The sequence below is a fragment of the Dipteris shenzhenensis genome, chromosome 11 (assembly GCF_047967505.1).
Source record: "Dipteris shenzhenensis isolate YYH24624 ecotype China chromosome 11, Dip_SZ_1.0, whole genome shotgun sequence".
NCBI lineage: Eukaryota > Viridiplantae > Streptophyta > Polypodiopsida > Gleicheniales > Dipteridaceae > Dipteris > Dipteris shenzhenensis.
In genome coordinates this window covers 51,971,353-51,996,972 of record NC_141606.1, presented here as the reverse complement: position 1 = coordinate 51,996,972, position 25,620 = coordinate 51,971,353, and the positions used below count along the sequence as shown (strand labels likewise).

Below are 25,620 nucleotides of genomic sequence, written 5' to 3'. Positions count from 1 at the left end.
CATGGTGGAAGAGTTGTTGGAACGGTCTCAATTTCATCTTGTTGGCACTTTCCAAGTGACATTTGGTGACTTGTATGCATTTTAGACAAGATGGTGAGGGACTGATTTCTGAGGAACCACACAAATTACAATGATCCCCAGCCCCTGCGCAGTTGCACCATCCTCCGCACGCTCTCACCTTTGGTCCTGCCACCTTCGCCTCTTCAACGCAAAATCGCTTATCTATGAATCTTCACATGTGAGTTTTCCTCTCCCCACCACATCACGCTGTTGTCCTTCACTCTCCTCTACGTTCTACACATCTGTTTTGGATCTCGCTTGTGGAATTTCGCAGCATCAAGCGCACCATTGCTGGACTTTGCATGGTTTGGAGGGCTTTGTCACATTCGGCGGTGAAGCACTTCTTCGACGGATACATAGAAATGCCCATGGCGTTCTTTGTCCATCGCCTAGGGCAGAGATAGGTCGCACTAGCAAGGAAAAGCAATATACACGCCCTATGGAAAAATCCGAGGAATCGGATATCGTTAGCATCTGGGATTCCAATGCAGAGAGCATCCGCAGAAGCCGACCAAAGAGTAGGCCTTCTTTTAGGGATTCCCGGCCGGAACAACGCACTCCTGAAAATTGGGATTATGTGTCCGACACAGACAGCAGACCTAGCAACCGGCAGTGGTGGAGCATCTTCAACGATGATGATGCGTACGAGGATGACATCGACGACGATGAGGAGACGGCATTTTCATGGCTCAACTTTGACAACAAATCGGTAATTTTTAGCCTTCCTGGCCCTTTTTTAAGGCTAGGTTGTGTATGTTGTTAATGAACTTGGCTTACACCGCTTTAAAATATGCAAGGCAATTCGACTTGTTTCAGCGGTTTGGTAGAATGGCCTGCCTTTCAATGACTTTCTGGTCGCATTTATAATTGATTGACGCGACATTTTGCCATAAAATCAATGTGATCTTGGAAAGTCTCGAGTCCTTGCTGTTCTAAATATAATCTGATGCAATGAAATAATGAAGACAAAGTGAAAGTCTGCTCGGATCCACCTGCTAGAAAGGCTTCAGTCTGTTTTTCAGTATAAACTCAACCTAGGAGTACACAGCCGATGGTTAACACGACTATACAAGAGGATGACAAAATGACAAAGGGGTTTACATGTTTCACCCTTTTTTCTCTTTCGACTTTGTGGTGTGTAGTGAATGTTACGAAAGTATAAAACCACTTATCCCACAAGTTTTAAGTGCGTCAATTTGTTGGAATGGTCACCTCCCCATTTGTGAGCCCCCAAATGAGGAGTGCATGGGGGGGTGGACCATAGGTGGAATGGCCTGCCACATGGACAGCATCTTGGCTGTATGTGCGGAGGGGACTCGTGGTGGAGAGGGGGCTGCCACATGGGCAGCACCTCACAGGGACAAGACAGCCAGAGGCTGCCATATGGGCAGCACACAGGCTGCCATGTGGGCAGCTGTCAAGACAGGGCCAGTGGGCTGACAAAGGGGCAGCATGGCATGAATGTACAGGCTGGAATAGGCCCCTGACAGAGGCGCACAGGAGGCAGAACAGAGCTGGCACATGGCGCAGCATGCCGGGCCAAAAGGGCGCCTACAGAGGGCAGCACGTGGGCTGCAAAAGAGGTGGGGGCATTGGGCAGACAAAGGGCCTGCAATGGGCTCTGACTGTGACAAGGCAGCAGCCCAAAAGGGCCTGGCATAGGCCCTTATATAGGGCTGGTTGGACCAGCCATTCAAGTCAGCCAGCAAGCCAACCAAGTCGGCCATTATGGTCGGTTTTTGACAGCCCCTTGGGGGCCTATAAAAGGAGGGCCTCGAGGCCCTCATACATCATCTTTTGGAGCAGCACTTCAGGGAGCAGGAAGGAGCAGCAGAGCAGCACCAGTTGGGCCTATGACCAAAAGGTGAACTGGGCTGAGGAGCTGCAGACTTAACTCACAGAGGGCTGCCTACCTAGGCTGTACACAGGCAGTAAGGTAGAAGGATCTAGACGGAAAGTCTACGTACGCTCGAGGTGGAGCACGCGGGTGCGAGTCTAGAGATATCCGGCAGATAGTAGAAGTAACTTGTGGTTAGATCAAAGTACCACGCTCTGGTGGGACTTTGGATCTCTCTCTCTTTTGTTGTGTCCATAGTTTTGGACGGAAATATATTGTTTTAATAGCTTCTATATTTGGCTGGTTCATTGTCTATTGATGAGTCTGCACCTATATGTGATGCACATAAGTTAAAGAAGTTTGTGATTCCACTCCCCACACACACTGTGAGCTTCTTGGCTATTCTATCAGTCTTTCGCTGTGCGTACCCTTTGTTGGTCGATTTCTAACACAATTAGGGGGGAAGATCACACCCCACGGGAGTTGGTGTCATAGGGACAAATGAAATGCATAGGTTGTAAACTGGCCCAACAACAGCTACTTAATAGATGATCCTGTTTCGTTGGTGTGGGCCTATGATATGGAAATAGATAAGAAGAACAACAGGCTCAATCGGTCTATACCATATGTGAGAAAGCCAATCATACTTGGCCCTTGAAAGTATCTCATGGTAGGTCTGTCAGACTTGGGCTTGTTATATTTCTTTTTGGGGATCCAGTTTATTCAAGAGAAACGTGGCATTGTTATGTCTCAGTCCAAGTATGTTCAAAAGCTCTTGGACAGATTCAACATGCATGATTGCAAGCCTATGTCCACTCCCATGGAGCCGGGGCTGAAGCTTACAATGCATGATGCGGGTGAATCAATTGATGTCACACTCTATAGTCAGGCTGTTGGATGCCTTATTTATCTCTGCAATACACGACCTGATATTCAGTTTTCAGTTTCTCACGTGAGCAGGTATATGCACAGCCCAAAGATTATGCATTGGCAGGTTGTAAAACGCATCTTCCGTTACTTGCAAGATACAAAGTCTTTTGGCTTGATGTTTCCCAGGGGGGGTGACTTGCAGATGCATGCTTACAGTGACTCAGATTGGGATGGAGACTATGATACTAGGCAGTCCACCAGTGGGAATTGTTTCTTTCTAGGACATGCTTGCATTTCTTGGTTGAGCAAGAAACAGTCTACACTGGCTACCTCCTCATGTGAAGCTGAGTACAGGGCAGCTTTCACAGCGACAGTTGAATGTGTTTGGCTGCGTCGTTTATTTGCTGATCTTCCATCTTTCATTGAAGGGTCCTTCTCCGATTCTCACTGATAGTCAGAGTGCTATAGCAGTGGCAAAGAATCCTGTGTTTCATGCTCGCACGAAGCACATTGAGGTTCACTATCACTATGTCAGAGAGAAGTTGCATGCAGGAGAGATCAGTATGATCTATGTGTCAACACATGATAATGTTGTAGACATCTTCACCAAAGCACTTCCATGTGAAAAGTTTGAGGCATTTCGCAGTGCCCTGAACTTATCTCCTTTTGGTGATTGATCATTTCCTTGTACATGACATTGGCACTGCAGGGGGGTGTTAGAATTATTATTATAATTCAGCAGTGACCAATGTAATGTAATAAGTAGGTTAGGGGCACTTTTCCCTCATTTAGAGGTTTTTCCCCCTAACCACAGTTAGTTCACTAACTACGGTTAGTGAAGGATAAGGTTTTGTCACTTAGACAAAACCCATCCCACTTCTTGTATTAGTCACTTCTTCTATTGCAAGCACTACGTTCAGCTCTCTTGCTCTAACTCTCTTTTTGTAACAGGCTGGACATGCGGGTATCACTAAAACATATGAAAGAATCAAGCAGAGCTTTACCTGGGAAGGCATGTGGAGAGATGTGGTTAAATACGTAGCTGAATGCTTGCCTTGCCAACAGAATAAAGTGGACAGCAAATTACCCGCAGGTCTCTTGCAGCCATTACCCATTCCAGAGGGCAAATGGACGCACTTAGCAATGGATTTCATCACAGGATTGCCTTCTACAGAGAGGGGATGGGACAACATCTTTGTTGTGGTGGATAGAATAACAAAACAGGCCCATTTCATACCCACTAAGACCCGGTATTCAACATCATAGGTTGCTTGGCAATTCATTGAGCATGTCTTTAAGCATCATGGTTTCCTAGTGACAAAGATGCAAAATTTATGGGTCACTTTTGGCACGAGATATTTAGAGCAGTGGGTACTTTACTCACACCTAGCATTGCTTACCATCCTGAGATTGATGGACTGTCGGAAAGGGTGAACAAATGGATGGAAGAATATTTGAGGCACTTTTGTCATGATACTCGGAAGTCTTGGGATAAATGGTTGGCACTTGCTGAATTTTGCTACAACAGTACTAAGCATCTCTCCATTGGCATAAGCCCATTTGAGGCAATGTACGGATGCAAGGTCGGGATGCCTTCTTCAATTGCTGACATGGCTGTGAAAAATCAGCAAGCACGGAATGACTTGGAGAGGATGGATGCCCTTGTGCAGTTGGCAAAAAAGAATGTGCAGGATGCCCAAGCCAAGCATAAGAAATATGCGGATGAACGCAGGAGGTATTTGTCTTTCAAAGAGGGAGATTATGTGCATTTGCGTCTCCATAAGAACCGTTATGCCTCGCTGAAAGATAATACCAACACAAAGCTTGCTCATAGGTATTATGGTCCTTACAAGATCATCCGCAAGGTTGGAGAGGTGGCATATTAGTTGGAGCTACCCAATACCTCCAAGATCCATGATGTTTTCCATGTGTCTTTGCTGAAACCACATGTTGGACAGCATGTCCATGTTCTTCCCGAGTAGCCACCTATGGATGAAGAGGGCCACATCTTCTATGTCCCGGAGCGCATCGTGGGTTTCAGAGACCATGTACTCCAAAACAAGGCCTACATAGAGTATCTTATCAAGTGGCGGGGACTCCCTGAGGATGAAAATTCATGGCAGCCAGAAAGCATCGTTCAGGACCACCCCTATCTCCTACGGGATTGATTAGTAGTTTCTGTTTGCTGCACTTTTGGACAGCCATGCTGTGAAATTTTGAGGGCAAAATTCTATGGGAAGGGATGGTTGTAATGAAGGGGGAAAAGGGTCAAGCTAGAGGCCCTTTAGGTGGAAAATGTGGAGGGACTATATTAGTCCCCATCCACCCCCTACTATGTACCTTTTTGATGTGACATCTAATCCTATCTACTACCTCCTCCTTCCTCCTATGTGCTTGAGACAGTGATGTAGACACAGGGGGGGGTAGGTTGATCGCTTGCGGGCATGCTGATTGCTTTACGTAGACGACGTGGCTCTCTTGTCTTCCTCAGCAGAGGGGCTCCAGAGACACCTTGATGCACTACAGTCCTTTTGTGAGTCTCATGATTTGAAGGTCAACCTGGGTAAAACCAAGGTTATGATCTTCAATACATCTCGAGCCGTCATGCACCGGGAGCAGTTCGCATTTGATGGGTCAACTGTTGAGGTAGTTATATCATACATAGTTTCATCATACACTTATCTTGGGGTTGTCTTTTCCGGACCCATCTTCACTATGAGACCCGCGATGCAGGCACGCTTGAGCAGAGGATATGCTTCATTGGCCAGACTAGAGAGGCAGTGCTTCCGCTCTCACTTTCAAGATTTACTGACCAAAGGGTTGCTTTTTGACTCTTTGGTCCGTCCAGTGGGGATGTATGGCAGATCCATGCTGATTTTACCCAAATATTTTAGCCAATCGCAGCCCAGGACAGCATATCCAGTGCCAAGAGATCCTCAGTAAATTCATAATCCTCAGAGAGCTTGATCCTTGCATCTTGGCAACAAAATTTACTGGCTAAATGCTATCCATTTGCCACCTCTACTCTCAGCCCATGATCAATCTCAGTAGCGATCAGTCCCACCTTCCGTAAGGTTTTAGAATTGATGAAACTATGAGTGCTACCGCTGTTCACAAGCATGTGAACAGTCCTGCCATTAATTTGTCCTTTCAATCTGATAGTTTCAGCACTTTTGGCAACCATCAAGGCATGAAAAGAGAGAGCATAAATTGTTTGCTGCGCATCCCAATAGACCTCCTCCTTGTCCACAGGAGCATTTCCATTTGCATCCTCTCGTGCAAGAAAAGGCATAGCAACCTGATGCTCCACATGAAAGACTTTAGGCCAACGGCCTCACATGTTACTTGTGGGCTGAGTGTCATCGGATTGTATACCATGCATATTATGTTCATTAGCACCACCGGGATCAAAGGGGAAATCAGCCCCCTTTGTGGCTCCAACATTTGGACCTTCTTCCACGACCTGTGCACCCTCTGAATCATGATGAGTGGCATCCAAAGTCATAGAAGCATCCATTAAATCCTCATCATCCGATATCTCAATAATCATGCGGAGTTTTGCAGTACCACTGTTACGCATTTTGCAAACTTCCCGATGCACAGGAGTCCACTTCTCACCACACTTAAAGCATAAGTTTGCCCTCTTTTGGCTGTCCATAATAGCCTTGGTGTGTTGTTTAAATTCTGATTTTTCATTTCCAACACTTGGCAAATGACCTATATGGCTTAGCATATGGCATCTTGCTGCCCGTAACAATGAGAAACCTCGGAAATGGTGCTGCTGCTGATTTTCTTTCATGCCAATCGGTCACCGTAGGCTTCTTCTCAGCCTCATTTGCATTCCCATATGCGATGCCCGCTGTCATTTTATACTTGCTAGCATATTTTTTTTTCCATGAAAAAGACTTCTATTAAGTAAGAACAAAAACCCGCGAGAGCAAGCTCAAAGCGGAATACATCATGAAATCATGAGGATAATAAAAAACCCCCTCAGAGTGAGGTGGAAAGAAACCAAGGCTGAGGCTGAAAGTGCCATCTCAACCCTGTAGTAGATTCAGAGAAGAAAGGAGAATCCTTCCATTCCCTGAAGAAAGAAGCCCTCCTAGCTGAGGCTGCACGGGAGTCCCCCTGCATACCCGTCCATACGGCCATCAGAGTGTGTACGATGTCTGTCCAGATACTAGCCAATGTGTGCGAGGGATGAACCTGAGTACCCTCCATAGCCTCTGTGCATCTGGATCTCCAGATATGCCAGGCTGCTATGCTCGCTATAATCTCCCAAGAAGTATCCACAGAGGCATGTACAGCTGTAAAAGGACGGTGTGTAACCACATCCAACGAGCAGAGCTCAACCCGATGATGTCGAACTGAAATGGCCCGGGAGGAGTCAAGTCCCTCATAGAAAACCTGAGGTCCTGTAAGAGAAAGCCAAGCCACCGAGCCCCAAGTCATAAAGAGTGGGGAATGGGCAAAGTGACTGAAGATCCTGGCTATCCCCATCCAAATCAATCTCGCCTGTCTGCAATCCCATAAGCAATGCTGAATAGACTCCGAAGCAGAAAGGCAACGAGGGCAAGTAGGGTCGGCTCCGAATCTGGACCTCCAAAGGTTCACTGCAATCCCTCCATGAATAGAAAGCCAAAAGAAGATAGTGATCTTTCTATTCCTGTGGGATTTCCAGAGCCTCCTCCAGAAGTACCTCTGCTGATCCGCAGTAATACCAAAAGTCTCCCAATGAGGAACTCTGGAGGGTCTCCAACCTCTACTACTGAGCTGAAATCTCCTGGCATTACTGACCGTGTAACGAAAGAAGGGGATGGTCTTCTCTCGATGCCCCGCGTCAATCCACTCCCACTCTCTGGGGTCCCACTGTAAATACCTGATGGGAACTCCTCCATAGAGCCAAAGTCTCCAAGACCCGGTGGAGAGTAACTGGGGGTCAGGGTCTAAGAACCACTCTGAATCTGATCCCTGCATCAAAAGGCCTACGACCCTGATAGGCTGAAAAGCAGACTCAAGCAATATATCATCTGTAGATCTGAGCAATCTGCCACCATCCTGGACACTGAAAACCAAAGCATCCTCCTGTGCACCTCGGAAGGCTAAGACCTGAAGTGGAACCCCGCCTCTCGAGAAAGTACCTGCCCAAGTGGAGGTAGTGAGAGGCATATCATCTGTGTCTATCCAAGCCTCTGGAAGGGCTGACTCAATCTGCAAGATCCTCCCTGCACTCCCTCTGAGATGTCCTATCAACCCTGACTTGGTTTCCTCTGGAAGCCTACGGAAGGCTTTCCAAGATCCCAAAGAAGAAGCAGGTCCCCTCTCCCACCTGGCCCACTGCATGTAGAGTGAGGCACCCAGTGGTCTGCCACGATCATCTAAAATACTGTCGTTCCACATGATGGGCTGCCTATCAATCTCTTCCCGGGAGGAAGGAGGAATCCTCCGAAGAGAGCTTCTAAAACTAGCCCAAGCTTTCAGAATGGCAACCATGAGAGGGGATGAAGGTGATCTGAGGTGTGCTGAGGTGAAAATCCATCTAACACTGCTCATCCAGTCTCCTCCTGAGGAAGGTGTGCACCTCTGTATGCTGCTGATAAGAAAGTCCTTCCACGGTTCCTGTCCTGGCATAAGTCCTCGCACCACTATCTTGCAAAGTAAGGCTCTGCACTGTAAATCTGGATCAATAATATTGAGACCCCCATCCTGTGTAGGGAGGATGAGGGTCTCCCAAGCCACCCTGGCTAAGGCATCTGCTGTGCCATCAAGCCCACTCCAGAGAAAGTTCCTGATCGGTCTTCTGAGCTGAATGATGCAGTCCCTAGAACGGCACCAACATGAACAAATAAACCAGGCCGTGGCCAAGAGGACCTGGTTGACCACCACAACTCTAGAGGCAAGATCCAGCTTGGCTGAGCTCCAAAAGAGAAGCTTCCTTCTGATGCTCTCCAACACGGGAGCAAACTGCTGCGTGGTAGAAATACCCAAGCCGACCTGGCAGCCCAAATACCTGATAGGCACACCCCTCTGAACCCAAGTGAACCCTATGTCAAGTCCCCAAACTGGAGTGTCCTCATCACTGATCCAAAAGCCATTGGATTTATGCCAATTTATCTGCGCCCCTGCCGCCAAGCAAAATAAATCCAATGCTGTCCTGAAAGAAGTCAATGTCTGTGGAGAGGCATCCAAATAAATCGCTGTGTCATCAGCCAACTCACTGTCAAGCAGCTCCTCTTCTCTTCTGATAGGAAGTCTCAGCCCAAAGATGTCAGCTTGAGATCTAACATAGATGCTCATAGCTTCGGCCACGAATAAAAAAAGGAAAGGAGCAAGGGGGCATCCCTGACGGACTGATCTCGAAATCTGAAATCTCTCACCCCTTACCCCACCAATAAGTACCTGGCTATGGGCTGATCTGTACAAAGAGGAAACACCTCTGATCCAAACATCAGTGAATCCAAAGCGTAGTAGGGTGCCCTCCAAAAAACTCCAATCTACTCTGTCATAAGCTTTTTCAAAATCCAACAGTAGAATGGCAAGATTCTGGCCACTCTGCACGGCCCACTCTGAAGCTTCCCAGAAAGAAAAAATGTTATCAAAAATACTTCTGCCATGCACAAATCCCGTCTGAGTGTCGTGGATAAGATCAGGGAGAAGTGGCTGCAATCGGAGGCTGATAGCCTTGGCCAGAATCTTGTAACAAGTCCCCAGAAGTGTGATAGGCCTCCACTGGGACAATAAATTTCTGCTACCTCCTTTTGGGATAAGGTGGATGAGGCCCTCTGTAAGCGATTCAGGCATCTCGCCAGAGTCCCAAATGGCCTGCATGGCTGAAGTAATATAGTCTCCAATCATATCCCAAAATGCAATGAAAAAAGACGGAGTGAGGCCATCTAAACCTGGGCACTTGCCCTTGTGAAGGGCTGAAAGTGCAGTCCTGAACTCTGTGTTGGTGAAAGGTGCGTCAAGTAGAACATGCAAATCCGGATTCACCAACACTGGGATACTCTGCCAAATAGCCTGTCTAGCATCCTCTATATCGTGTGTCTCAGGATCAGCAGTAAGGAGGGTGGCATAGAAATCTGAAGCTATGCGTAAGACGTCATCTGGCTCTGTCTGTAAAACCCCATGTGAGTCAATAAGCTGAGATACACTCTCTCTACTATGTCTAGGGCCAAGAGTAGAGAAGAAGTGTTTATTGACTCTACCACCCATCTGAATCCAGAAGGACTCCCGTGCATGAAAGGCATACTCTGCTCTCTGATCAAGCAATAACTGCAAGTGAGCCCTCGCTGCAGCAAGGCGCTCCTGAATCCAAGCATCTGAAGGCCGTTTCTGCTCTTCCCTCTGCAAAGCTGCTAACTGCTGGCGAACACCAATCTCACGTCTGAGAATATCTCGTCTCCTGGTAGAAGCAACTGAGCAGTAAAAGTCGCTAATACCAGAGAGGGCAGCGGCTAAATGTGAAGGATGTGCCTGCCCTCCCTGGACATGAGCAAACCATACCCGTAGGGCTGCCTCTGTAAGGTCCTCCTCTGTGTAAAAGGCATCTGGGATCCTGATGCTGGCTGATCGGCCTCTCAAGTGAGGCTCTGAGATAGCCAAAACAACAGGGAAATGGTCTGAGGTGGAAACCCCTGCAGCAATGCATACCGATCCCCCTCTGTCAAGTGCCCAGTCATCTACATAAAATCTGTCAATGCGTGCATGAATAGGCATCTGTTGCCTCCTGTTCGACCAAGAGAACAGGAGGGACTGTGGCTGAATAAGAAAGGCATCATCACACCAAGTATCTCTGCCACAGAAATGGAAAAGGAAGGCATCCCAAGCTGCTCTCTCCAAAGAGTGAAGTCCGCCTTCTCTACCCCCTTTTTTGTCTGAAGGTAACTCGACCATGTTAAAGTCACCTCCAATCACCCAAGAATCCACAATGGGGGCCCAGGAGAGCAAAGTCTTCCACATAAGGACACGTTCCCCTCTAATGTTGGAGGCATATAGGTTGAGGAAGCCAACCTTACGCCCTCCAATCAAGAGAATAATCCACTGAGCTCTAGAGGGGATAATGACTCCGTGCCCAACAACTAAGGGGAGAACCGACTGCGAAACTGAAATAGAAGTGCCTCCCCTAGTGCCCAATGCAGGCGACCAAAAAGTATGTCCTGAGAGCAACTTGCCTGACTTGGCACAATCTCTATAATCCAGCTTGTGCTCTTGAATAAATAATATATCAATGGGACCACCAGTAACACCTGGATGAAGCTGATCCCGGATCAGCTGTCTGCGGCGGCGATGTGGGACGCCACCTAGGCCCTGTATGTTCCAACTGATAATCCTCATCGATGGGAGGATGTAGAGTGGAACACCTTACCCGACCTAGTGGCGGAAACAAACCCCTCAACAGGGGAAGACCTCCTGGATGGAGGGAAGGAACCCAGTGGAGGAAAGTCAATAGGGGAAAGAATCCTGGCACCTGAAGAAGAAGCCCTGTCAATAGGAAATCCAACCACTGGCTCCCCAAAAGTAGCGGGAACAAACTCCTCCTCTGGGAAATCTGAACTCTCTGCCAAGGCTGAAAATGAGTTCCTGTGGAGCAATCCAGACACCGGAGTACGAAGGATCCCTTGTGAGGGAAGAGGATCAACAGTGTAAGCTATCCCCTTCCCCCTGTCCAAGGGAGGGAGTGAGGAAGGCTCTCTACCGGGTGTCTGCCCAGCCGCGGAAATCTCTCCGTCCTCAAGAGGAACATCTGGCAGTGCTGGATCTAAGGAAGAAGCTGCAACTGGGGAGGAGGTCGAAGCTTCAGCGTCTCGGACTGTGCAAGGTGAGACAGGAAGGACAGCTCGAGGTGAAGCAGAGTCTACTAAGGTACCCTCGTGAACTGAAGGAGGGACCTGCACACGTACTGGAACCCACTGTAAAGCGTCACGTGTGCTTGAGGGAGGTGGGGGTCGAGGAGCAGGACCTGTACCACCCCCCTGGTGAGGCCGAGGAATAGGTACTGGACCTGTACCACCACTTGACTGAGCAGGACCGCCACGTGAAGAATGAGGAGCAGGAGCTGGACCTGTACCACCCCTCTGTCGAGGTCGAGGGGCAAGTGCCGGGTCTAATCTCCCCCCCTGTCCCCCCTGTCGATGCCCTGAGGCGGTAGCTGTACCAGAGGTCTTCTTAGGCCTTTTCTTCTTTCTGGGACAATCCCTGGCAAAGTGTCCCGAGGTCCTGCAAATCCTGCACTGGTCCTGCCTGCCTGAAATCTCCACTCTCTGGCGAAAAAAGGAACCATCTGGGCGCTGTATCATGACGTGGTCCATCTCGAGGTTAGGATCCTTGCAAAGGACCCTAACTCTAGGAACCCCATCAGCCTTGGTTGCCTCTGCTGCAGTCAATGGCAACCCAGGGAGGGGTGGGATCTCAGCAACTACGCCAAAATGCTCCCCAATAACAGAAAGAAGTCGATAGTAGACCTGGGGAAGCCCGGGGAACCTGATGAAGAGCGAAAAGAATTTCTTATCTGCCTCAACTGGGTCGAAACCAAGGTGAAAGGCTTCAAAGAAGATCTTCCTGTGTCCCAGGTGTAAAAGCTCGGCCTTGAGCACAGTGCTCGCAGCCTCTGGAGTGTCAAAAACAACCTGGAAGAAACCTCGTCCCAGAAGGCGAACATCTACCAATCGAGGAGCGAGGTCTGGGGGGAGAGCCGCAAGCATCCAGTCTCTGGCTTGGGATCTGGAAGGGTGAGACCCGAAGATGCGTGCTAACAAAGTGGTAGAGCACTCAATCTCTACATCCTTCCTGAGCTGCTGCAACTCGTCTTTAGAGAATGTGATAGTTTTCGCGGCCGGTGGAGATGGAGTAGGATTGGCTGACGGGGAATCCATCGCCAATCAAGGTGAGGAGGCCGACTCGAACAGGAAAAAGGGCTCCTTCCGTTCCAAAAAAAAAAACTGCGAGGGGCAAGGGAGGGGAAAGGAGGCTAGGAGGAAGCAGGGGGGAAGGGGAGGGAAGGAGGAGAGGGGCTAAGGCTGAGAGGGGAGAGGGGCAAGGAGGGAGGGGAAGGGAGAGGAGAAGAAAGGGAGGAGTGAGAGGAGGAGAGGGGGCGGGAGAGCAAGCAGGGAGGGGGCGGGACAGCAGGGGAGGGGGCGGGACAGCAGGAGAGGGGGCGGGACAGCAGGGAGAGGGAGCGGAGCAGCAGGGGGGAAGGGGCGGAGGCAGGGGGAGAGGGGGAGCAGCAGGGAGAGGGGGCGGAGCAAGGGGGGAGGGGACGGAGCAGCAGGGAGAGGGGGCGGGACAGCAGGGGGCAGAGGGGAGCAGCAGGGGGGAGGGGCGGAGGCAGGGAAAGGGAGCGGAGCAGCAGGGGGGAGGGGACGGAGGCAGGGAGAGGGGGCGGGACAGCAAGGGGGAGGGGGCGGAAGCAGGGAACAGAGGGAGGGAGTGAGGGACAGGCAGGGGGAGGGGGCGGAGCAGCAGGGGGGGAGGGGGGGAAGCAGCAGGGAGGGGCTAGGGACAGGCTGAGGGGGGAGAGAGACGGGCTGAGGGAGGGGGAGCAGCAGGGGAACGGGGAGGAGCAGCAGCTCAGATCGCGTGAAGGGGTGGCCAAGCTCTCTCATGTGTTTTGCACACTATGCTAGCATATTTGAGCTCAAATACCTCTGCCAATTGGGTTGCATGCTCAATTGTTTGAGGGTTATGTGCGTTCACATCTGCAGTGAGATCCCTGGATGAAACGCAGCAACTTCCCTCTCTCAGATACGTCCTATACAAACAAGGAAAGTCTCCAAAAGCGCTGCAAGTACTCTGGGACAGTATTAGTCTGCTATAATACATAGAATTCAGCTAGATATTGCTCTAGTATGAGGGGGGATACAAATGTGGTGATCATCTACTCCTTGAACTCTTTCCATGTGGCTGGCCTTTGAGATGAGTTCCTCATATAACGCCACCAAGTATGTGCATAGTCCTGCATGTGCATACCTGCAAAGATTATGCGATCCTCATCCTGCTTTGGGTAGAAGCGGAAATAATCTTCCAATTTTGTAAGCCACTTCTCCATCTCATTAGGTGTGCGAGTATCCCCTTTAGGTTCTGTGTGCGGAGTGCGTCAAAGTGTATTTGGAGTGTTTGAGGGAGGGTACGTACCTCTGCCAATTGGGTTGCACGCTCAATTGTTTGGGGGTTATGTTCCTTCACATTTCCAGCGAGAGAAGGACTCAATCCCTGGATAAAATGCAGCAACTTCCCTCTCTTAGATACGTCCTGTACAAACAAGGAAAGTCTCCAAAAACGCAGCAAGTACTCTTGGACAGTACCAGTCTGCGATAATGCATAGAATTCAGCCAGATATTGATCCAATATGAGCGGGGATACAAATGTGGTGATTATCTACTCCTTGAACTCTTTCCATGTGGCTGGCCTCTGAGGCGAGTTCCTCATATAACGCCACCAAGTATGTGCATAGTCTTGCATGTGCATACCCGCAAAGATTATGCGATCCTCATCCTGCTTTGGGTAGAAGTGGAAATAATCTTCCAACTTCGTAAGCCACTCCTCCATCTCATTAGGTGTGCGAGTGTCCCCTTTGAACTTATGCATTGTGAGTTTGTCCTTGATTTCCTTGGCTGCATAATTCTTGTGTGTGTAACCTCCGGAAGTGCGGGCATCATCACGCTTGAGGTTCACATAATCGGAGAAGGACATCTCAAGTTTGATGGCCTCAGGTAGGGACTTATATGAACACAAAGAATCTGCCAGCATGTCTTCAAAAGTGGCTTGCTGCCCACCACTAACCCCTTGCTGCGTAGTAGTTGCTGCCATCTGATGCACTGGCTGCGTCTGGCTATATGTGCTCGATGGTGAAGCGATAGGTGCATGAGCCCCTGGCTGGGTCTCTCTGCCAAATGCATCTCTCTGAAATGATGGCATACCAAAAGGCTAAGAAGAGGACTGATCTCTCTCCCAGGGGTGTGGGCTGCCATATAAACCCAAGCCAACTCCAGGCATACTCACTGTTGCGGTGAAAGGAGCACTAAGGAGATGCACACCAACGGGTCGGCCTAGTAGAGACGGCTCAGCCTGCATAGATGCAGAAAGCTGTGAGCCAAAAGATGGCCTGACTTCTTGCAAGAAGGTGCTATGTGGCACATAAAATGCATCATCTACGTCCAGATAATCCCCATGCTGGGGTACATGCAACAGTCCAGAAGACTGATGCTCATACGCACGGCGGGCATCTGCCTTAAAACCCCTGCGTGGGGCAGCAAAACATCCCGACTGTCTTAGTGGTCCCCTTGCTGGGGTGCGGGCTGCTTACCCTTATCCTGCATAGCAATGGTTGATGTGATATGCTGACCAATCTGCTGTCCCATCTAAGCAAGGGCATCCAAAAACGGTCTGCACTGCCCGTGCTTCCCGAGATGTAGGAGAGAGAGGCTGAGTGGAAGGAACCTCTGTACCACCGGTGGATGCAACCGTTGTGGCAGGCACTTGCTCATACTGAGCAGCCTCATCACTGTCATGCAATATATCACGAGGGGCACGCTGCGGTGGCATGGTGGCTGGCCTTGGAGAGAGAAGCTCGAATGTAGACAAAGAGAAATGGATAGCAAATCCCTGTTGTAATGAGCACCTGAGATAGTGTGTGGAAACACGAAAAGGTCGTTGGAGAGGCTCGGGAGAAAGGTCGTCAAAGAAGCTTCGAAATGGGGCTTGAATGAGCCAAAATAGGGCTGTGGAAAGCCCTTTAAAAAACTTGAAAAATTCCGAGTTTTTGCCTCTTTTAAAAAAATAAAAAATAAAAAATTGGGGGGAGGGGGTCCCTATGTCACCTAAGACTCTTAGGACAGCACTAACCTAAGCTTCTATGACAGTTAGTACAAGGACTTAGTCTAACCTAACCTAACCTAACCTACTAACTGAACCCTAGTTGGGTTAATCTAACTGACCAACGAACCTAACCTAACTAACTAACTAAACCCCACCTAAGTAACCAGACCTGACTAACCCAACCAAATCGATTAACCTAACCCTAACCTAACTAACACTTGTTAGTTTGCAGGCTAAGGTTTGTAGGGGTGGGGCGATGGCTGGCAGCGAAGGCGAGGCACGGGGTCACGGAGATCCCCTGCATTATAGTCACAGAGAGTAGGTCACGGTAGGGGGTAACGGCGATGGAAGGGGCTAACAAAATGGAGTGACGAGGCTTGTCGGGCGAACGGAACTGGAAGGGATTTGACGGAACGGAACTGGTTTTCTTGGAAGGAACTTGTGTGTCACTTGGTAAGCTATGGAGCGTCAGGCCTTGCTGCGTTGATTCTGTTGTTGTGTGGCGTGGCAAATGAGCTAAGCAAGGGAAAGGCAAAGCAGAGGTGCCAGGGTCAGAGCTCTGATACCAATGCAATGAAAGAGGCCGGGGTTGAATTGGTGAAGCGCCAAAGATGGCAGGAAAAGGGGGGAAAAGGGGAGAGGGGAGAGGGAGAGAGGGAGGAAGGGGAAGAAGGAGAAAGAAAGAAAGTCTATTAACGTCCACTGGAGACCAAAAGGTCTATGGGACAGCAAGAAACCCTCTAGTACAACTGCTTTAGGGAGGGCGCATGGCAGCTCCCAAGGAGTGCAAAAGCAACCCCCATTTATTTAGAGTACCTACAGAATAGTCTGAAAGAGTAATCAGCCATACATCAGTTTAAGACTGAGAGTCTTTTGGTTTTGATTTAAACTCTCTGATTAGGGCTACGCCTTCACGATAAACTGCCCATTTTCCATCCTTTCTGGTAGCCTTGACTTTAGCTAATTCAGTTGCCTTATTTTTGAGTTGAGCTTGTGTAAGCTCCTCAGCTATCCATACTTTGGTACCCTTCAGCTTGTAAGATTGTCGGAGAAGGTTGATTCGCATATCTTTTGACTATAGTGTAAGGATTGCTTGACCTTTGTAGTGCATAATAGAAGCGGGCCTGGAGTCGTCATCATCCTGGTCATCATCATCCGTCCATTCAATGTTGGGCAAGCCTGCTTTCATCTTTGTCAATATTTCACTATAAGTGTCCTCTTCTTTGTACCAATCTTCTGGAAGTCCGCCTATTCTAATCTTCAGCACATTATCACATCTAGCTTCGTGTTCTTTAATCTCTGCTTGAATATTAGACTTACTTGCTTTGGTATCCACTTCCACAATCACTTCCTTCTTAGCCGTTTGTACTTCAATGTGAACAAGATCTTTGACTGTAGAGACTAGTTGTGGGGTAGGGGAGGAGTCCTTACAAGATTTTACAGCCTCATCAATTACTGCCTGCTTACCATGCCCTTCCAGTATGTGAAGTCGAGCTTTTACTTTTGCTAGTTCCAATCGTAGCTCTCTCACTGCTTGTTGTAGATAAAAAATCTGATCCTGTTGCTCAAGGATGGGTCGTTTGGAGCCTTCTTGTTGATAATTGCGTGCATACTGAGAGGGTGTCATTGCTGCAACTATAGAGTACCGAGTCCTGATGGAGGTTGAAGGAGTTGAGGGGGACTTGGAGGAGAGGATAGGCCAGTCCATAATTGGCTGTCTGGAGAACCCCCTAGCTAAACCTAACCCTCGGGTTGGGTTGGGGGTTTAGCCCAACTCGGGGCTCGGGTTAGGGTTTAGCCTAACTCGGGATTAGGGTTAGGTTAGGGTTGGAGGGGGAGGGGGTTGTTGACGACGGGACTCGAGGGTTTGTTGGTGACGACGGGCTAGGGGGAAATGGCGGCTGACGGTTGTTGGGGACTGCTAGCTCCTGGCGATTGTTTGCTGCTGGCGGCGGCTCTTGTAGCTAGTTAGCTAGGTAGATAGATAGGTTTTAGCAAATACATTTTTCTATGTGAGTTGTGTATGGATAGGAAATTAGATCGATAAATGGCATTATTGAAAAAAAGCTTATAGCTACCTTACAGTGGGGTCCCTTAAACACTCGATATACAATTAACCCCCCTAGTAGCCCTAGCTATGCAAAAAAGAGGAAGATAACATTACCTTTGGAATTCCATTGCACCCCCTATAATGTCGAAATTGAGCACAAGTTTATTACTGAGAAGGTTATGTGATATAGAGATGACCCTTAATATATTTACCCCTTAAGTTGTCGGCAAGGGCATATAAATAAGGGCTTGTTTAATAATAAACAATGGATTAGAAAGGAAAATGAACAAGTGAAAGAAATGAATGACTTTTGTCATTCATAAGGCCTGCCCAAGATTAAATTAGATAGGATTAGATAGGTGGTTGAGACAAACGATGGACGGGTTGAGCGGCAACCACGACAAGGGACGAACGGGTAGAGGGAAAGGAAGTGAGAGAGATAGAGAGAGATTGGGAGAGAGAGTAGGCAGCACGTAGGAGGAAGGAGGAGGTAGTAGATAGGATTAGATGTCACATAAAAAAGGTACATAGTAGGGGGTGGATGGGGACTTATATAATCCCTCCACTTTTCCACCTAAAGGGCCTCAAAAGAGCCTCTAACTAGACCCTTTCCCCCCTTCATTACAGCTGCTGGGGGAACCTCCTAATGGCATCCTAATGTTCTAGGTAGTGATGCTCGCATACACTATCCTCTAGCGAAGGCACAAGGGGCGCGGGCGGGAAGGAGGCATTACATTTTGTGCCTCTATTCTAAAGACCCATTCCTGCAGGATGGAGATGCTAGATCAATGGAGAAGGCATATACTTGTCGTGTATGAGAAGAAGGGCAACTCCATCCTGTCTGAATGCGCTACTAGTACAATCTGTTCTTATCTCAATGAAGCCTCTCTTTCCCCCCCTTTTTTTTTTGTTGTTGTTTTGGGGGGTTTTGTGGGGGAGGGGAGGGGTTCCTCTTGGTCTTTACCACCTCAAGAATGTGATGTCAAGGAGGCGATTTCACATGTTTGGTTTTCCATCTCTTGCAACCTAAGATGTCTTTTTCGTGAGAGAGCAAACGAAATTCTTGTTCATAGGTTTGATTGCCAAAAGTATTTCACTTCCAGGACAATTACTCCAATTGGTTTGGAGGCACTGGTGGTTCTCTAAAGGGACACGTGCTTTCCTCATGTATACTTCTTTTGTTAGAATGCGAGATGTCATTCTTGGCAACCTCTTGGATGCCTTTCGGGGCCTATTTCTCAGTGAACATTGACGGCCTTAGGACCATGAGGTACACGTGGACTCTGTATAAGGGAAAGCAAAGATGGTTTTGGGAGGCAATATGTCAGTTAATCAGAACGTGTGAAGCTTCTGCAGCTAACCACAACAAACATGAAATTAAAGAATGTTCCCCTTCTTCGAAATGTTTTCAACTGTGGAAGTATGCAACATTAAATTGACAAGTTGATGACCTAAATTGGAAGGAAAAACTCGGTTGCACTCATGCTTGGATTCCATTTTGTCCAGTTATCTCTTTCTGTGTACAGGACCATATACATGGAATAAAATGATGTGGACATGCAGCTGCATCTATTTTCTCATGAAGAAACAAGCCGTGCACTTTGCGACGCCAAATCCCGGCAGTCTCGATGAAACTATGCTCCTTTTTCTTATCGTCTGATATTTTGATGCTAATCTACCTATGCACTTTGATGGTTGAAGTCTATGTATTGCACAGGCAGATCTGTTTATGATTGCCCTGCAATATTTGGAGGGTGTGGTTGGCAAAGTGAATTTCACATGGAGATGTCAGAATGGATGGGTCAACTCCCCATTCCCCAAATGAAGAGAGCATGGGGGAGTGACATTTGTAGAGAAATAGGGGGAAGAGTGAGGGATGAACAAGCTGCAACATGGGCAGCACACATGCTGCCACAACGGGTTAATCCTTCTTGCTTTTTATTGGTGTCCCCCTGGAAGGCTGAACAGTCCACATAGGACTGCCATGGGCCTGCCCATGGGCCTGTAGGGGGGATGCAATGGCTGAGTATCAAACAGCCCTTCAAATCAGCATATGGTCTGGGTACGAGCCCAGGTAATGGGCAGCCTTATGCGGGCTTTGATAGGCCCCAAGGCAGGCTGGTCGGCCAGCAAACCAGCTCATAACGGCCAGTCGGCAGCAAGGACAGCCTGCCCTAGAGCTGGTCGGCTGATTCTAACCCTAGTTAGCTGAGGGGCAGGGTCAGCGACCATTATTGAGGGCATACCGGCACTATAAAAGGCCCCCATTGGGGGGCAGACAGAGCACTTAATATAGCCCTTCAGGAGAGGCAGCAGCAAGGGTGCAGCAGTCAGCCCAGACCCAGCCATCAGAACTGCACACCAGGCACAGAGAAAGTGTACCTCCACAGGGTGCAGCAAAGTCACCAGAAAAGTTCTAGCACACCCTAACGAGTGTAAAGGGCTCAGGCAATGAGCAGATCACAAGAAGTGTAGAAGGGATTCTGACAGAGTTTGGGGCTCCTCCCATGGTCACTGAATTCCTCGTCGAGAGGTGTGCAGCAGGAGTGACCAGAAGTGTGTCAACAGTACGTGGCCTCAGTACTAGAACTACTGGACAGCATTCTGTTGTCCGTGTAGAGTAGTGTGTGAATGTACCTCTTCTACCTGTCTATTGGATGTGTTTTGGTGTACAGGTATTGGTTGCCATGTCTTTCTGTCTAGTCCAGAGCTGAGGGTGGTGTTCATTTATATATACATGTGCACATCCTGAGTCAGATCTAGATTCTAAGGAGCGATCTCGTGGATGATTCATTTTGTCTGTATATTCTAACGTGTTACCCGAAGCTAGGTTTTTTGTGCTAGATGTTCATGACTAGATATGTTCCAACCTCTGGTATCAGAGCCTGTTCATGATTCAGAGGTGTAAGAGCAGACCCTAACTCATGTGAAGGGCTCAGGCAGTGAGCAGATCACAAGAAGTGTAGAAGGAAAGCTGACAGTTTTGGGGCTCCTTCTATAGCCACTGAAGACCTAATTGAGAGGCGTGCGCCAGGAGTGAGCAGAAGTGGGCAAGAGTACGTGGGCTTCAGGACTAGGACCATGGTTCTGAGCGTGGTGTTTATTTATGTACATGTCCACACATCCTGCGTAGGATGGATTCTAAGGTGTGATGTCATGGACCTTTCATTTTCTGCTGTGTAGTCTAATGTGGTTCGAGAAGCTAGGTCTTGGGCTCATGTACATAATTAGATAAGTTCCAACAGAAGTTCTGAACTTAGAAAACGTAATTTCATGTCTTTATGTGTGTAAAATGCCGAGCATTTGTCAGAGATGCTTTACTGGTTCTAGGTCTCAAGAATGTTGCTGGTTTGTTTGAACAGGTTCCAAATTTCCTTTGGATTTTCCCTGCAGCAATTGCATTCTTGCCTTGGCTTTTAGGCAGCCCTATGTCAATCATGATGGCATTTGCACTTTTACCCGTTGCACAGAAATTGTTAGGACGCATGTTGCCTGCCATCTGGGAGGCTCTGTTGCAAAGCTGGAGCTCTTCATCATCAAAATCCAAGAGGAAAAGGAGCAGAAAATCGTCTTCTTCAAGTAAGGAGAGGCCAATTTCAGGTTCCGATGTGGATGAAGCAAGATACTCAGGATTTGTAACATGGGCAAGTAGGGATCAATCTCTGGATAGATTTGGTGTTGATTCAACAAAGAAAGCTGACCTTGCCTATCCTTCTGATGAAGGGCAGTGGGTAAGGCCTTGGGAAAACAATCGAAATAATCAAGATCAGAGCTTGAAGCTGGGTGGTTGGGACGAATTAGAAGAAGACAGGTCAATTGTACGAAAGGTTACTCAAGGTAAGAAGAAAACAAGACTCGATAGAAGACCGCGAAGAAAAGAAACACCACTATTTTTGAGACTGTTAATTGCATTGTTTCCTTTCCTGCGGTCTTGGGGAGGATTTCTGTAAGCTAACCTTTGTATCCCCTACTTGGTGAAGTATGAGTTTTTGTACTTAATAGTGAATCCTTCCTTCGTATGTACATGTTGATTCTGAAAGAATCTTCTCCCCAAATTATAGCCGGTCTGGATTTGCAGAACGATGAATATTGGTATCAAGCTGAGGTTTTTTAAAATGAAGTTATGCCTTTAAATGGGTTTATACAATCCATCTCAATGCAATTTCTTGGCAGATTGGTCAACCAGCACACCAGTTTGGATGCATTTACTTTTCCATAGATCTTTCATGCATCTTATTTATCTTTGGATAGATTTTGTTCTAAGAGCATATTAAGCTTCATGATCTAAGAGCATATTAAGCTTCATGACATGTATGGTGTTGCAGATTACAGTTTGTGTGTACAAAAGTAGCTTTTGTTCCACATACCTTAAGCTGTGTGAGGTCAAGGGATTGATGCAATTAAAAGTAATTGACTTCTGTGATTGTAGAGACTTGGTGGTAAACAAGTTAATAGGGGCTTGTCACGTGCACAAGAAGTGGCCATGTAGGAGTCCTAGAATAGCCTATAGGCCATACTTGCAGCCACAGCTCCATCAAGCCCACACTGTTGCAGCAGCACAACAAAACAGGTCTTAAAAGGAAGACTTGACTTTTTGGTAAAAAAGTCCATGCATCAACCTTCGAGTTAGAGCATCTTCAAGCAATTAACGGATCTTCGTCTGCAATCAATCTCTACTAGAAGGGGAAAAAATAGGGTGAGTTTTCGCTCAAAGGTGAATTAAGAGGCTTCTCCAAGTTGGTTGGGGAAATATTTAGAGCTTCCAATTCGATAAATTCGCCCAAAAACTAGCATAACGTTCTCATATGGCTTCCATTTTAGCTCTCCAAATACGCAAATTAATTAGCACAAGGCATCTAGAAGGTTAAATTTTGTAAATTCTAGCTTATAAAGAACTTGTGTATGTTTAAGTATGCTTGCATCCATTGAAGCCGTGAAAATGGTGACATGGGCTAACATTTGTTAACTCTACATTGGAGAAATTTTACATAAGGAAATACAATTCCATAATTATGTTCTTTTATTTTAACCTTGCTCTATAGTAAGCAAGGGATGATTCCCGACCCATCAGGGAGTATTCTATAGCTATTGAGGATTGGTCCCCTTTGTACTTAAAGTCTCTTCAATGAGGATGCATTTGGTGATTCACTAGGGCCATAAACAATAAAGCAGCAGTTAGCATATTCAAGTCTCGTTGTGAGTAGTCGTCTGTGTATATGTTCTACGTAGTAGCTCTAATGGTTTCTCTTTGTCTTACGCTAGTTGGTCTTCATGCTTTTACACTCAGCTGCCGTTATTAGAGACAAGCTTGTGACAGAACTTATCTTACATTTGTCGCGGTACTATTAGAGCTTTTAAAGTTTCCTTGAGATTGTGAGGAAGAGCCTTACTCCTACGATTGGGTGCGGCACTGTGGCCTCTTTCGTGCACAATTCTTTTCTTTTGCGCCTCTAAACTGTGTGCCTTCCCTATCTCTACAGCTGCAAAACCTCCCTGCTTTCGCACTTTCAGTTTGCCTGCTTTCTGCTCACGGTTCCTACGTGTATTCTAGCCGGCGAATCTTTTGCTCGTACCGGTCGCATCTGCAGTTTTGTACCATCTGTGCTCCTTCTGAGTTCTCGCGTGCGTATTCGATTCGCGCGTCTACTGTGTTCACCTGCACGACAGTTTTCTGGGCTCTTGCGTCTTCTGGTCGCGGACAGTTTTCTTGCTTCGCGCATCTACTGTGTTCACCCGCGCGACAGTTTTCTAGGCTGCTACGTCTTCTGGTCGCGGACAGTTTTTTTGAGTTTCTGCAAAACTGTAACAGCAGATCCCGCGCCCCCTCCTCTCTCTTCTCCTTCTCCTTCTCTTTCTCTTTCTCTTTCTCTTCTCCTTCTCCTCTCCTCTCCTCTCCTCTCTTTTTATTAAAGAGTAGGATTTGAATCCAACACCTCCCCCTTCACAAAAGGGAGACTTATCATTGGGCCAACAAGTTGGAAGTGATGAAAATGTAATGATTTTTGTTTATATATTGAAATCTCGGGAACTGTAACTCTCTAACCGTGGGGAGTTTACTCTTGCTGTAAAAATCGAAAGTACTTCATTTCATGTGCTCTATTCACATCTCCTGCTAGATCGTTGATTTGGAACTTTTTCAAGTTCACTTCAAGGACGCACGTCACACGAGGAGGGTGGATATTTATGTCACTTCTCGACGAGTTTAAGGATTTGGTGCCTGGTCCTCCGCTCATTACGGCTACCAATTGGCGAGATCTCTTTCTTGATCTTCATGTTGATCTTCAACGGCTGATTGTCCAGTGCATTGTTCAAGGAGACGACGGGTGGGATGATACACCGTGGATGGTTCAAGGTGAAGAATTATTGATACGCTGGGAGAACTTTGATTTTAATTCTACTCATTGTGCAGTGATCGAGCTACTTGCTGCTTCGGAGATAATTAAAAGGGTCTTCATCGAAGGGTGGGATGCTCCCCAAGCTTGGGGGGAGATTTGGCGCATCTGCTTGTTAATTCCTGTGGATAAGCTCATCTTGAATGGTTTATTCTTAATCTCACTACAAAGGTTTCTAGGCCTCGTCGGCTATGGTTGGTAATGTTTCGACCAAGGAATCCATTTGTACCTAATCAAACTTTTGTGCCTCATTTCGAGCTTCAAGTTGTAATTCTTTTTGGTCTAAAGATAAACTATCAACAAAGGATTGCAAGTTTATTTGGTGCTGAACGTTTGGCTCAAGTGTTGAATTCTTCCCACCCTCTTCTTCTACCTATCTTGGACTACCGAGAAACTTGGGATGTCCGAATTTTAGTCTTGGTGTGATGACATCTTGCATCCTTCAAACCTTCGACCAAGGCTGCTGGCGTGGGTGTGAAGCTCACTTCACCGGGTGGTGAGGAGTATTGTTATAGCAAGTCTGCACCTGCAAGTACTTGCAATCAAGCTGAGTACTCGGCGCTCATTTTTGGGCTACAAAAGACACAAGAACATCACGTCAAGCAACTTGAGGTGTAAGGAGATTCTCAACTAGTGTGTGAACAAGTTAGTGGAAGGTGCGGAGCAAAGGCTTGGTTCCATGACATTAATAAGCATTGGAACTTTGCAACCAATTTGAAGATGTAAAAATTCAGCATATCCCTCGAGCTCGAAATCTAGTTGCTGATTTCTTGGCACGTGAAGCTTGTACTTCAATCATGCATGACGCGAGTGTAAGCACCACCCCAACAAAGTTGCAAGCCACGAAGGAGGGTGATCATTTGTAAGGAATGCAAAGGTTGTGATCATCATGAAACTAAGTGTTGGGCATACTTGATACGAGTTTATCGACTTCGGAAGAGTATCAGAAAGGTCCTCAAGGACATTGCTCAAAAGAAGGATGCCAGACCGCACACCCCTTGAAGAAATAGCATGGCGACTACAAGAACTGGAAGAAGCTGAAGGTGATGTGCAAGCTCTCCAACTGTTGACATTTGTCATGGCATTCTTGTTCGCCTTGATGAACCTCATGCAGCGCCGTGTCTCTAACCCTCGCTTGTAAAGATAGATGTGATATCATGAGGGTTGATCCTTTTAAGATTGTCTATGTGCTATTCTATGCTGAAGATTCTTCTCGTGTAGTATTCGACAATATACCAGTCACACCCTACCCTGCCTATGTGTGCTTTGTGGATGTATCTTCACCCGATTTTCAGTTCAAGCTTCCTCTTTCTATTGTTTGTCCATAGATAAGCCTCGTCTTGCCTCTCTCTTTTCCATCTTCCAAGCATGGCTGACATTCTCGTGTTTTGTGGACGGGTTGAAGAAAATCCAAATGAGTATCTTGTGGCCTTCAAGCGCCGTTGTGTTTCTCTCAACTTTCTTACTGAAGACAGATGGCTGTTGGTTCTTTCCACATTTCTAGAGGTTTTGACTCAAGTGTGGTATGAAGCAGGCCGAAGACCTTCGCCAAAGCTGGCCAAGGTTGACAGCATCGATGATTGAGTATTTCGGCA

At 47.5% G+C, this 25,620-nt stretch overlaps 1 protein-coding gene across 2 annotated transcripts; it reads left to right on the top strand.

The window, feature by feature from the left end:
• On the top strand, positions 1-21,732 carry LOC147897154 (uncharacterized). Of its 2 annotated transcripts, XM_087381540.1 has the most exons (3): positions 1-238; positions 335-769; positions 20,996-21,732. In XM_087381540.1, exons 1-3 carry the CDS (start codon positions 131-133, stop codon positions 21,581-21,583), a joined length of 1,131 nt encoding a protein of 376 aa, XP_087237666.1. In that variant the 5' UTR covers positions 1-130; the 3' UTR covers positions 21,584-21,732. The 2 variants fall into 2 exon arrangements, with proteins under 2 accessions (XP_087237666.1, XP_087237665.1); XM_087381539.1 differs by having other exon boundaries at positions 2-769.
• Positions 21,733-25,620: the final 3,888 nt, after the last annotated feature.